This window comes from Hypomesus nipponensis, chromosome 4 (genome assembly GCF_054491055.1).
Source record: "Hypomesus nipponensis isolate SF chromosome 4, ASM5449105v1, whole genome shotgun sequence".
NCBI classification, from domain to species: Eukaryota; Metazoa; Chordata; class Actinopteri; order Osmeriformes; family Osmeridae; genus Hypomesus; species Hypomesus nipponensis.
The window spans coordinates 9,540,102-9,551,817 of NC_140364.1; the positions used below are offsets into that span (position 1 = coordinate 9,540,102).

Consider the following 11,716-nt stretch of genomic DNA (forward strand, 5'->3'; position numbering starts at 1 on the left):
CATAAAACATATGATGTCTCACATACAGTGGGCCCAAATTGAGGGCTTAAATTAATGATCCACGGGACAAAAGGTTACGTATCGAAGCGATACAGACTATTTCTAAGAGCGAGAGAAAGCACTCAGCATCATCGGGTGGACGCAGCCTACATCACCACAGTTGCTTGCTCCACGACTCTCGGCCTTTACCGGGGGTTAACGACACGGATGCTCTCATGGACGATTTCCTCTTGACTCCTCGGCCAACCATTTGCACATCACCTCTACGTTTAAGCACAGGTCTCCTGTCCGTGCTGGAATATGAGCGATGAATTGTCCATTTCGTTCATCCACAACGTCCCAAACACGACCCGCCCTCGGCGATTATGATTGGCTCTGAGGGCGCGGAGGTACGTTCGATGCGCAGAGTTGATTTTAAAGAAAACACGCACATCTGGCCAGCGGTTCCGCGGAACGGAGGATTTTCGACAACCGAATTACGCCAAAGACTGTTTAGACTTTGAAGAAATTCCATGACACATGTTGGGGAAACTGACAAGAGACAACAGATGCTACGATTTCCCCAATCCCACAAAGTTTCAGCTGCATAGTTGAATAAATGAAAACATCCGCCCGAGTTAGTTTGAGTCGAAGTTAGGCTATATTTTTGGCATGCACCATTGTTACAGATTGTTGAGACCTCCCAATTAACATTCACAAGGTAATTTAAACAGCAAAGTGTTTCAACATTGACATCAGCATGGTCTATTGTTTGTATTATGCCACCGTTTACACAATGTAGAAAATAAATATATCCACGTATGATTTTGAAGATATGATACCCGAAAGGTCATAATAGCGAGATGATCATGTGGTGTCTGGCGCCTCCCAGAGTTAAAACACGAAACTGATTTATCTTCAGTCCACCAACATTTTATATTTAAGAGATCCTACTCAGATTTATGTATTACCCTCGCCACTGTTTCGGGTCCATTACTGAATTTCCACAAATCAATCAAATAAATCGATTACGTTAGGCTTAACCGTAATTCATAACACATTGTGGCACACTGGCACTGTCTGCAAAGACAATTTTACTGTGTGCATGCTCAATTTGTGAATAATATTGCAGTGTACGATGCCCTCGGGATGCTTTCTCTCATAATCCAAATCCATTAGGATTATAAACACATTTATCCACTAAGTGCAATAGGCCTACATTAGTCCCATTAGTGGGGAAAACGGAACTAAGAAAGCTACGATAAAAAGGATAGATACTTCTTCAATGTTTTTCAGATAACTGACCTAGACAGTGTTTTCTTTTTTCTTTTAAGAATTATAACATTAAATTTTACTGTGGGCCTAATGCGCCGACATTCAGAGGAATCTGCTAAAGCTCACGTGCAGCTTTGTTTACACAAAAGGCTCCTCCCATACAGAAAAGAAACTCATTGGTTGCTTCTGAATGAGTTCTTATAAAAGGATTCTGTTGTCGTTTATTAAACGGTAAGTTACCGAGCTTGGTAAAATGATTTCCCAGCACAATTGCATAATGGTCGTCGGTGTTTCATTTATATTTTGCGTGGTGATGAGGTAAGGCGTAGACTGAGTTGGTCACATGTCTATTGTTTTTGAATAGCTCACACAGCTACCTAACTTCACATTGAATTTATATTTCAGTTGCCTAGTTTTCATAATAATACATCAGAATGAAATGGATACGGGTCAATGACCCGTTTCCGATAAAGACTGTTGTTTGATAATATTTTTTGTCAAGCGGACAGAATGTTCCATACCGGTTTAGCTAACCATTAAACGATTTTTACTGTCCTACAGTCTTGAATTATAAAAAATAATTAATGTAGCCGACATCTCAATAAACACATAATAGAAAATAAAGCAAAATGTGAATAATAAATCAAATACATTTTAGAATACATTTTAGAAAGCAAGCACATTTTTCAGTAAAAAAAAAAAAAAAACTTTCTTCCTTTTCCACTCTAGAAAATCCGGTTCAGGAGAATATTCAAACTAGTTGTAAAACAATAACTTTGACTTAACTCTTGTAGAGAGTAGAAAAACCGACTAAGCAGATGAGTAATCCCTTTGTTTGTTGGACATTATTCAGTACAGGATTGTGTTCTACAAGTGTTTAAGAGTCATAAAGCCTGCCTCTCTTCTGAGGTAGGTGAGACATGACTCACACAGTGACATTTAAAAAATCTGCATGTCTCTGAGACATGTGGGTCCTTCTGGTGTGTGTGCATTCCTCTGTTCACTCCCTCTGTAGCTTCCAGCTGGACTGGGAGAATGAGTCAGGTATTTCACTTCTCCCCTCCCTCTCTTGTTTCGTCCCCTCTTTCTGTCCCTCTTCCTCTCGATCTCTCTCTCTCTCCCCCCCTCTCTTGCTATGTCTCTCTCTCTCCCTCTCTCTCTTGCTCTGTCTCTCTCACCCTCTCTCTTGCTCCGTCTCTGTCTCTCCCTCCCTCTCTCTCTTGCTCCGTCTCTCTCTCTCCCCCCCTCTCTCCCTCCCACTCTCTCTTGGTCTGTCTCTCTGTCTCTCAGTTGGTGTCAGACGAACAACATGCTGGCTGCGCAGGCGGATCGTGTGATGGCGTTGGGAGAATGGGAGGAACGCTGGCAGGAAGACAGGATCGGTTTCCATCAGCCCAACAAACACCCGTAGGCACCATCCTTTTATTTACCTCTGCCGTGACAAAGAAGTGGGAGAACACAAGCTCAACTTGTAAAAAAAAAGAAGGTTTTTTTTGTCACCAGTGTGTTTGAAATATATTATTGTGTCACACTCAGTTCACAGTAATTACACTTTAATGAGGCATCCATTTTATTTTCTGCATGATACAATGGAAGCCTACTCATGTTAATTACGTGTCATTCACTTTGTTTCTATTCTGCAGGATGCTGGAAAGCAACATCGACAAAGTTTTGGCAGGACGAAAAGAAGTTCGCTTCTTCTTTCCACTTTGTGGGAAAGCTTTAGATATGAAATGGTAGGTATAAAAAGTTTCCATCATCACCTACATCTTTACCAAGTTCTCTCCTCGCTACATATATGATGGAAGCATCCAAGCAGCCCTATATGGGATTTTAGAAGTCCAGTTCTCCTCCTGACACTTAACATTTCTCTTGGGTCTAATAGTGAATGTAACTTTCCCATGTGGATTTCTTTGGGTTTGTGTGGCAACCCATAGGCTGTCTGACATGGGACACTCAGTGGTCGGGGTGGAGATAGCAGAAAAGGCCATCAAGCAGTTCTTTGAGGAGAACAATATGACTTACAGTGAGGAGGAGGTCCCTGTCATACCTGGAGCTAAGGTCTACAAGGTACTGAGACTCTATAGGTCAAAACCCTGTTCTTGTAAGGCTACTTTCCTGTAGTTGTTTTAGCTGCAACCCTGATATAGCAGATCTCATTCTAACAATGAGCTGGTTGATCTCCTGAATCAGGTAAGTTACAACTGAGGTTGGAGCAAAGATCTACAGGGAAGTAGCTCTCAATGGATAGGGTTGAAGACCCCTGCAACAGTTGTTTAAGCAGTGCAATGAAGTGGTGATGCTGGAGGGACTGTGTGGTTGTTTTTGGGCTACATTATTCTAGACAGGTACTGTGTATATCCTACTTTACCAGTGGTTATGTTCCTACATGTTGTCTATCCTTAGAGCTCAGAGGGGAACATTTCCTTGTACCAGTGCGATCTGTTCAACTTCTCCAGTTCGGTCGCAGGCCAGTTTGGAGGCATCTGGGACAGAGGTTCGCTAGTGGCCATCAACCCTGCAGACAGAGAGAAGTAAGACCACGTCATCAAACTCTGTCCCTGTCTTGTTTCAACAAAAAGCTGGGCACATGGGACTGCATTTATTGTGCCTCTGTCTCGGTCTCTCAGGTATGCTGCTCTCATCATGTCTTTAATGGCCAAGGATTGTAGATACCTCCTGGATACTTTGCTCTACAATCCAGAATTATACAAAGGTAACAGTCACTCTGTCAGAAGTATGTACAGAAAATGTGATACACATCATATTAGTCCTCATAGACGCTGGTTTTATACACTCATCCTACTCAAATGACACCCTTTACAGGTGTGTAATGTTACAGAGCCTGATACCGTATTTGTATGATGAGACCGCAAAAAGTTTAATGTCACTTAAGCCCATGAGCTATTTTTTTCATCTTTCTATTCTCTCTTATCAGGCCCTCCGTTTGTGGTGCCTAATGAGCAGGTGCAAAGTCTATTTGGTGAGTTCAGTTACAGATGGTGGGCAGAAAGTTGAAAATGACTCTTGTTGATTAAAGTTACAGTATCTAATGTTGATGAGATTGTGGCTCTCTCATCCCAGGAGCAAGCTGTGATATAGAGCTGCTGCAGTCTGTAGATGCTCTGACAGACAGATACAAAGGCTGGGGGCTAGACTACCTCACTGAGAAGGTCCACCTCATCTCACCCAAGACAAAGTGAGGACTTTAAAATGGTTTGAGTTAGCTTTGATTTTGGGCCTGGTTGGATTGGAGATGTTGATTTTCTGTGTACTTTTTATTTTATTTTGAGGGTTGTTGATGCAGTTGTTGCATAGCTTTGCATAAAATGTAATTGGCATGTCTAAAGGCTCAATAATCCCACTAAGTGTAATGTCTGGAACGGAATAAAGGTTTTAAACTGAGATCTTCTAAACTGTGTGACCTTGTCTTGTATTTTAAGATAATGACAGTCTTTATTCTATAGGACACTTGCTCTTTCAAACTTGTACTAATACTACACCTACATTAGCAGATCAAATATTATACCGCAACTGAGGGTTGTTCATTCCAGCTGTTCATCAAGTAGTTGATGAGTCATTGTGAGTCTAGAACAGAGTTGATCTCCCTGTCAGACTCACTGGTGGTAACACTATGTTTACAGAGTGTGTTCATAACTTGTACAGCTCACTGTTCACACTATGTGCTTCTTTCATTGTGATTGGTTGAGGCTTTGTGCCCATCCCATCTCTTTATGTGTGTCTATCTCGCTCTTTGGCAAACAAAGACAGTGGGAAATGGCGGTGCAAGCACACAGAGTCAAGGCTGTGGGAGAATGGGAGGATCTGTGGAGAGAGGGAAAGACCAGCTTCCACCAGCCTGATGTCCATAAGTAACCAGATTTTATATCTAGACTGTCTGAGTAAACGAGAGTAAGAGAGAAAGTGGGATTTGTTTGTCTACATAGAAGTATTCGATATCAATATAGGGCAGATTATTATGTTCTTTGCAGTGTATAGGTGACCAGTGTCTTTGACCCGTTGACAGGATGCTGGAGAGTCATATTGACAAGGTTGTCAACGGACGAAAGAGAGTGCGATTCTTCTTCCCTCTGTGTGGAAAAGCAGTAGATATGAAGTGGTGGGTTGTGAACTAGAGAACAAATCAAAGACGTTTCCTCTCTTACAAATGATTAAAGCATCATTTTACCATCCTCCTCTGTTTTCACCTCCAGGTTGGCAGATATGGGTCATTCAGTGGTTGGAGTCGACGTGGTTGAGACGGCTATTAAGCAGTTCTTTGAAGAGCAGAGTATGAGCTTCAGTGAAGAAGCAGTCCCAGCAGTCCCTGGTGCAAAGGTTTACAAGGTATCATCAGGATGTATGACGTTGTTGTTTCAGTTCCGATTGCACTGACTGGATTGCACTGACTGACAGCCTGACTGTGTCCTCATGATACAACAGCTACAGTGTTAAAGGGGTGGGTATTGCTCACTGGTAAAGCATTTGATTGTAAATCAAGAAGTAGGAGGTTCGATCAAGAGGCTGCTTTGGATAAAGGCGCAATGAACGCATTATTTTTTTAAAATTAAAAGGAAAATACAATAAATCTACTACTGAATGGAATGTTATTCAACCCGTTCAGTTTATTATCAATGAAAGATGCTTACAGTGAGAGGGTTTTACGATAAGAGTTGTTTACTGTGTTCATATACATCCTGCAGTCTGTGTTTCATATAATACCCATCTTTCTGTCACAGAGCATAGATGGGGGGATATCACTGTACCACTGTGACATATATAAACTCTCCAGGTAATAGTCTATCAAATTCCATTGATCTTTCTTAGATTTTCATTCTGCTGAAGGTTAACACGCTAGTAGCAGAGCAGTAAAATCATTACTTATGTCTTTCTCTGTATTTGGCAGTTCCATATTGGGCCTGTTCGGAGGAATCTGGGACAGAGGTTCCTTGGTGGCCATCAACCCGGGAGACAGAAAAAAGTAGGCTACGACTTTTTCACTCCTGAAATTCTACACCAATATTTAGTCATTTAGTTGTGGATGTCTGTTCAGCTAATCTAGTGTATTGGTTTTAGCTTCTATCAACGTGTATTTGCTCAGTTCCTTAAGGAGGGTATTCTGTAGAGAGGATGAAGTGGGCTCTAGATGGTTAGAAACTGTTGTAGTTCACTCACCCATCACTTTCACACAGGTATGCTTCCCTGTTGATGTCACTAATGGACACAGGCTGCCGTTACCTCCTGGACACCTTTTTTTACAACCCAGACTTATTCAAGGGTGAGACAATTAGAAACCAACGACACATTCTACCAGTACCTCAAGGCCATTCTTGCACATGGTGTACTGTGAATTTAGGGTTAGGCTAACCCTTTTACTTTGCTATAACAATTTATAAATATATTAAAATGCATTCATATATTAATCACGTTCTCTTCACAGGCCCACCTTTCTTTGTCTCGGATGAGGAGTTAGAGACACTATTTGGTGAGTTTTGGATTACTGTGGCAAAATAACAACAACATAGGTGTTATAGTGCCCAGTGTAATAACATAGTTCATTGTTTTTTATTTTGTTTTTTTGGGTTTCATTCTTTATGTTGTCTTTGTTGAAGCGGAGAAATGTGATGTGGAGTTGCTGCAGTCTTGCGATGAACTCCCTCGCCTCGACTGGAGCACAGGTGTATTCATAGAGAGAGTTCATTTACTAACTCCAAAGGCCTAATTATTTACTTGTTGGTCCTACTGGATATTCTTTTTCCAAGATGACAATGACAAAACATTGCGTTATGTTGGTTGCATATTAATGTGAGAATTGATTTTGATCGATGTCTAAATAAACAATTGTTTGAATAGCTTGTTGAGTCTTCTGATGTCTGTGTGCATGGTACAGTAGATATTAGTTTGTTCAATCAAGTCATGCTTGAATCCCATGAATAAACTCGGTTGCCTGTTGCCTAGATACTTTCTCGCAGTAAACAAATTGAGGGTGCTACATCTGTATAGCGACAGTAGGACTGTAAACAAGCCTAAAAATGCCGAAACCTCAAAACGAAATGGTGAGTTGGACGCTATGCGTACAGTTGGAGCATACCACGGCGCCATTGAAGAATACTTTATATTTATTTTGTGTGATAATTCCGTTTTGCTGTTTGATAGCAGAAAGTATGTTAGCTAAAGGTTTACTGTATTGTGAGCACCAAATGAAGACTATACAGTAGCTTGTTAATGTAGCATTACGGACTCGTGAATCTGAATGCTAACTTGTGAATGTGGTCGTGGATGACAGTGATTCTTTAACAGTTGTCATTATAATTTATACATTTCACTTTACAGATATCCACGGTACCTCCTCCGGGTCGCTGGGATTGGAATGACGAAACTCAAACTCTCGAATTTACAAGGTAACGGGCTCCTTGTAAATGTTTAGCTGGGACATTTTCTATTGCAAGGTGCTTGCATAATGCGAAAGTTTTCATTCTGTAGTGATCCTCATTGCTGTTCATTACATCATCAGTGCCGTCACTTCGCTTCATAAAGTCGTATCTTGTTTCTAGTTTTCACACATCAGTAGAAGTCAAAGAGAAAAGAAAAAAGACCAAAACGGTAAATGCGAAACGTTCAGAAAGGTAACTAAGTAGTGCTTCTGTCATAGAAGTGTACTTAAACACATGCATATAGTGTATTCCCCATAGCCATACAGTATGCACAATAACACAACACAATCATATTGTGTGTTATAAAAATAAAAATAAAAGATTTGCTGTAGGTTATAGGCCTACAGTTTGAAATATTTCACTATCTGAACTTACTCCACATTAATATTAATGCTGTGTTGTGCCCAAAGGTCAGCGCAGTGCTCCACACAAGGCAAAAGTAGGAAAACTGCAGGTCCTGCTCAACTAAATGCCTACAAGTCCTCTTTGAAACGAGGCCACAAAGACTGTGTGACCATCGAAGATGTCAAACGTCTGTGTCGGTCATTACATCTGAATTTAGCTCTTAATCCGTGTCTTTTGCATGGGGAAAAGGTTTTTATTGTGTTTGTATTTTTGTGTTCCAGAGGTGGCACTCAATCTGCTACAGGAGGATGATGCTCTCACCATTCCACTGTGCTTCCTAACTGTGATGAAGTAATGTGGACTCAACACACACACACACACACACAGAATATAACTTACGTTCACTTACTATGTGCTTGTGTTTGTATGTCCAGGAGCAGAGAACTAGATGACTTCCTGGCTGCTTTGCTGCTCTACCTGTCCTGTTATTTTGAGAAGAAAACCCTGGACCAGAAACCAAAGCCCCTCATGGCGTGAGTAGGAAAAGTGGATGGATATATCTGCACAGATGATGTTTGACAGTGTACTGCCTCTCATCCTCCATCTCTATTCCTTCCTCTCTCTTTCTCCTTCAATCCCTCTCTCTCCGACCGTCTGCATCCCTACCCCAGGGAACAGAGCATCACGGAGAAGCAGGTCATGGCGGAAGCCTCTGCCCGGGTGCAGCTGGCTCAGAAGCAGCTGGCCTACTGCTACTCCAGCCTGGTGCTGGGTCTGGGCCTCTCCCAGGAGCACCACATGGCCTGTGGCAGGTCAGACACTGGGGAGGGGGTGGGGAGGGAGTTGTGGAAGGACAGGAGGAGGAGGAGAGGGGAGGGGAGAGGGGAAGTTCCTGTACGGAAAAAGAGGGGATAAGAGAGAGAAAAATAATTCTATTTATTCTAGTTATATTTCACCCATTCTTCTTTTTTGAACACGAAACCGGCAAATTGATTCGCACCTCAAGGTTAACCAACACTCATAATGTCTCCCCAGGAATCGAGTGTCGTCGACCTACAGGGACCGGCAGCTGTACGAGGTGGGTACACTGCACCGCTGAGCACTGCCCCTTCACTCGTGTCAGCAGAGGTGTTGGGTCAACAGAGACTCCTGCTCTGACAGGCTGTGTTGAACCAGGTGGGAGGACGGCCGTGGGGTAATTATGGTCTGTAAAAACACCTTGCCTGACCTGCACAACCGAAATTGCTCCTATGAACTTTCTGGAAAGCGTAGAACCAGGGAGGCACAGGGAATTTGATTCACTTTGTTGGGGATTGAGTACCATAGAAGAATGGATGGATGGATTAGTCAAGGAATGAAGTGAATGAAGAAGGAAAAATAAAGGAGGCAGTCCACATTGCACAAAAATGTAGAAGGAGGGAGACAACAATTAGCCTAGCATGTGACCTTTTCATCCCCCCCCCCCCCCCCCCCCCCGCTGTGTATCCAGTGTCTGTATAGCTTCTTCTGCTACGTAGCATGGGTGACGTTCGGCCGGAGGGACCTAAGAGGGATCCAGCAGGAGGTGGGCCGCCTGCTGCGTTCAGACACCTTCAACCCTGCCCGGAGGACCAGGCAGGAGGACCCAGGGGAATCCCGTGACCACGACTCCCTCTCTTCCCCCAACTTGTCTGGCCCAACTGCCAAGGAGGGCCAGGCGGAGGTCAAAGGCCAAGGACATCCCAGCCCTGCCCTTGAACAACGGTGGGTGGAGGAAGGCTGTGTGTGCGCGAGTGTGTGCAAGAGCAAGAGTGGAGTCGTTTAGAGAAGGAGAGAGAGATGATGCCAAAGATGTTTAGGGTTGACAGGAGAGAGAGATTGATGTGACAGGTTACACACCCACATTTAAGACTGTTGCTCCACCATCTTGGCCTGAGCGATGTTAGCCGTATGCACCCTTCATCTCATCACCCGTGAGTGACAGCCTGTTTTCACGTCGACCTGCAGTGTCTGACAGATGACTGGCAGCTTCGTAAACTCCTTTCAGTTCTGTGTATTTCTGGCTGTCTGGCTGAGACCTAGGTCAAGACAGCAGAGACTGTCAGACTTGGAGTTGTGTTCCAATGTGGAGAATGTCTACTTAATGCTTTCACAGCTGTATCACCATGATTGATAATTGCATAGTTGCTATGGGTATTTCATAACATTTGATTTGATTTGACACAAGGTATTTTAATAATGATTGTATCCACATCCTGGCTAATATTTATATAGTTCTGGCTGTACTTATTAATACGATTAATTGTCTTTGTCGCTCCCCTATGCATAGTATATCAGCTCGTAGAACTAGAGCAGCTACAAATCCTCTATTACTAGTTGTATCAGATCTACACATTCACTTCCATCCTTGTAATTTTACTGGTCCTCCACCCATCCTGACCCGTTGACCCCAGGAAGTCCCGGCGGCGACCAGCCCTGAGCAGCATGATGACCCAGCGTTCCCCGGTCTTGGTGTCCTTGCTGCCCTTGCCACGCGAGGAGGCGCCCCACCTGTTTGTCCGCAGTCGGCTCCACGATCAGCAGAGCGACACGCCATGCGACACAGAGGCCCTGCTGAAGCAGCTCAACCAGAAGCTGGCCGACATCAGGTAACGTACACCTCCACATCCAGCTGTTACACAGCCATATAACAGCGTCCATATCCAGCTGTTACACAGCCATCTTTGGGTAACAGAACATTATGTCACAGTTACTGTAACATTACTCGTGTCAGCTGGCCTACATAAGTCAGTCAGTATTGACAGCAAGCTTGAAAGCTATCAAATTGAGGATTTCAAATCTTCCTCTCATAGCTTTGGCATCCTTGGGAAGCCCTTAAGCCAGTTCAGCTGCACCACACTGATGCCCCAGGGGGCCAACACAGAAGACGAGGAGGATGATGAAGATGATGATGAAGAGGGAAGCGTCCACGTTGGGAGCAGCAAGACCTCCTCCATGCCCAAGAGAGCCGCGTCGACTGCCGTGGACAAGCGTGGCAGTGCCAGCCGCGCCAATACAGGGGTGTCACGTGCCACCACGGAGGGCGTGTCCTCAGACACAGAGTAACCCTGTCTGTGTGTTTATGTGTGTGTGGGTTTGAGAGTTTGCATGTATGTGTGTGTGTATGTTTCTGTGTCGTTCTTTGAAAGTTGGTGTGTGTGTGTGTGTTCGTTTCTGGGATCTGAGCTCAGTTCATGCTGACATAGCTTGGGCCATAACACAGACAGAAATTCAGATGATACATGTTGCTTTTGAAAAACACATGCTCATGGACATCTTGCTGTGTTTTTGTTTGCATCACTACAAATACATTATCCTCTAGGCTATCGTATTAAAAAGCAATGACATATCTTCAGTACGTTGTGTCGTCTGTTACTTGTGCATTCTGAGTGCAATGTATTCTTTACCACCAGGTGATGCTGTGGTCTACTGTATGAAGGAATTCAATTCAAATCTTTTTACAGACAGGACAATCAAAATGATAAAGGTTATTTAGGCATTGAGTGAGAGAGTTAGCATTATTCAACCCTCTTCAACATGCACAGCTTGCATTAACGAGCAAAACTTCTACACATAAAAATGGTCTTCCATTCACTTGCATTCACCACAGCTGCAATATCCTGTGAGAGCAACCAGTGTCACACTGCACTACCAGTCCACTCCAA

General features: G+C 43.4%; 3 protein-coding genes across 6 annotated transcripts; all 3 read left to right on the forward strand.

Moving 5' to 3' along the window:
* Window positions 1-1,399: 1,399 nt before the first annotated feature.
* Window positions 1,400-4,670, forward strand: LOC146295414 (putative thiopurine S-methyltransferase). Of its 2 annotated transcripts, none has more exons than XM_084696290.1 (8): window positions 1,400-1,485; window positions 2,545-2,661; window positions 2,898-2,990; window positions 3,192-3,324; window positions 3,661-3,788; window positions 3,885-3,970; window positions 4,193-4,237; window positions 4,339-4,670. In XM_084696290.1, exons 1-8 carry the CDS (start codon window positions 1,445-1,447, stop codon window positions 4,455-4,457), a joined length of 762 nt encoding a protein of 253 aa, XP_084552416.1. In that variant the 5' UTR covers window positions 1,400-1,444; the 3' UTR covers window positions 4,458-4,670. The 2 variants fall into 2 exon arrangements, with proteins under 2 accessions (XP_084552416.1, XP_084552415.1); XM_084696289.1 differs by lacking the exon at window positions 1,400-1,485 and adding an exon at window positions 1,499-1,572.
* A 350-nt stretch (window positions 4,671-5,020) lies between these two features.
* On the forward strand, window positions 5,021-7,106 carry LOC146295415 (putative thiopurine S-methyltransferase). The gene is made up of 8 exons (XM_084696923.1): window positions 5,021-5,126; window positions 5,282-5,374; window positions 5,469-5,601; window positions 5,994-6,046; window positions 6,161-6,235; window positions 6,447-6,532; window positions 6,695-6,739; window positions 6,867-7,106. Exons 1-8 carry the CDS (start codon window positions 5,032-5,034, stop codon window positions 6,974-6,976), a joined length of 690 nt encoding a protein of 229 aa, XP_084553049.1. The 5' UTR covers window positions 5,021-5,031; the 3' UTR covers window positions 6,977-7,106.
* Window positions 7,107-7,204: 98 nt separating this feature from the next.
* ppp1r36 (protein phosphatase 1 regulatory subunit 36) lies at window positions 7,205-11,406 on the forward strand. 3 transcript variants are annotated; one of them, XM_084696919.1, is made up of 11 exons: window positions 7,205-7,310; window positions 7,588-7,655; window positions 7,809-7,880; window positions 8,099-8,220; window positions 8,315-8,384; window positions 8,468-8,566; window positions 8,705-8,845; window positions 9,069-9,111; window positions 9,523-9,776; window positions 10,466-10,660; window positions 10,865-11,406. In XM_084696919.1, the coding sequence occupies exons 1-11, from the start codon at window positions 7,287-7,289 to the stop codon at window positions 11,115-11,117; spliced, it is 1,341 nt and encodes a 446-aa protein (XP_084553045.1). In that variant the 5' UTR covers window positions 7,205-7,286; the 3' UTR covers window positions 11,118-11,406. The 3 variants fall into 3 exon arrangements, with proteins under 3 accessions (XP_084553045.1, XP_084553047.1, XP_084553046.1); XM_084696921.1 differs by having other exon boundaries at window positions 7,296-7,310; window positions 7,809-7,857; XM_084696920.1 differs by lacking the exons at window positions 7,205-7,310; window positions 7,588-7,655; window positions 7,809-7,880 and having other exon boundaries at window positions 8,064-8,220.
* Window positions 11,407-11,716: the final 310 nt, after the last annotated feature.

Excerpts from the sequence above, each read along its gene's own strand:
- LOC146295414 (XM_084696289.1), top strand. The coding sequence starts at position 1,508 with ATGATTTCCCAGCACAATTGCATAATGGTCGTCGGTGTTTCATTTATA. Across the intron at positions 2,991-3,191 it reads AAAGCTTTAGATATGAAATG|GCTGTCTGACATGGGACACT; the intron begins GTAGGTATAAAA and ends GGCAACCCATAG. Across the intron at positions 3,971-4,192 it reads CAATCCAGAATTATACAAAG|GCCCTCCGTTTGTGGTGCCT; the intron begins GTAACAGTCACT and ends CTCTCTTATCAG.
- LOC146295415 (XM_084696923.1), top strand. The coding sequence starts at position 5,032 with ATGGCGGTGCAAGCACACAGAGTCAAGGCTGTGGGAGAATGGGAGGAT. Across the intron at positions 5,602-5,993 it reads CTGGTGCAAAGGTTTACAAG|AGCATAGATGGGGGGATATC; the intron begins GTATCATCAGGA and ends TTTCTGTCACAG. Across the intron at positions 6,740-6,866 it reads GGAGTTAGAGACACTATTTG|CGGAGAAATGTGATGTGGAG; the intron begins GTGAGTTTTGGA and ends TCTTTGTTGAAG.
- ppp1r36 (XM_084696919.1), top strand. The coding sequence starts at position 7,287 with ATGCCGAAACCTCAAAACGAAATG. Across the intron at positions 7,656-7,808 it reads CAAACTCTCGAATTTACAAG|TTTTCACACATCAGTAGAAG; the intron begins GTAACGGGCTCC and ends TCTTGTTTCTAG. Across the intron at positions 8,385-8,467 it reads TGCTTCCTAACTGTGATGAA|GAGCAGAGAACTAGATGACT; the intron begins GTAATGTGGACT and ends TTGTATGTCCAG.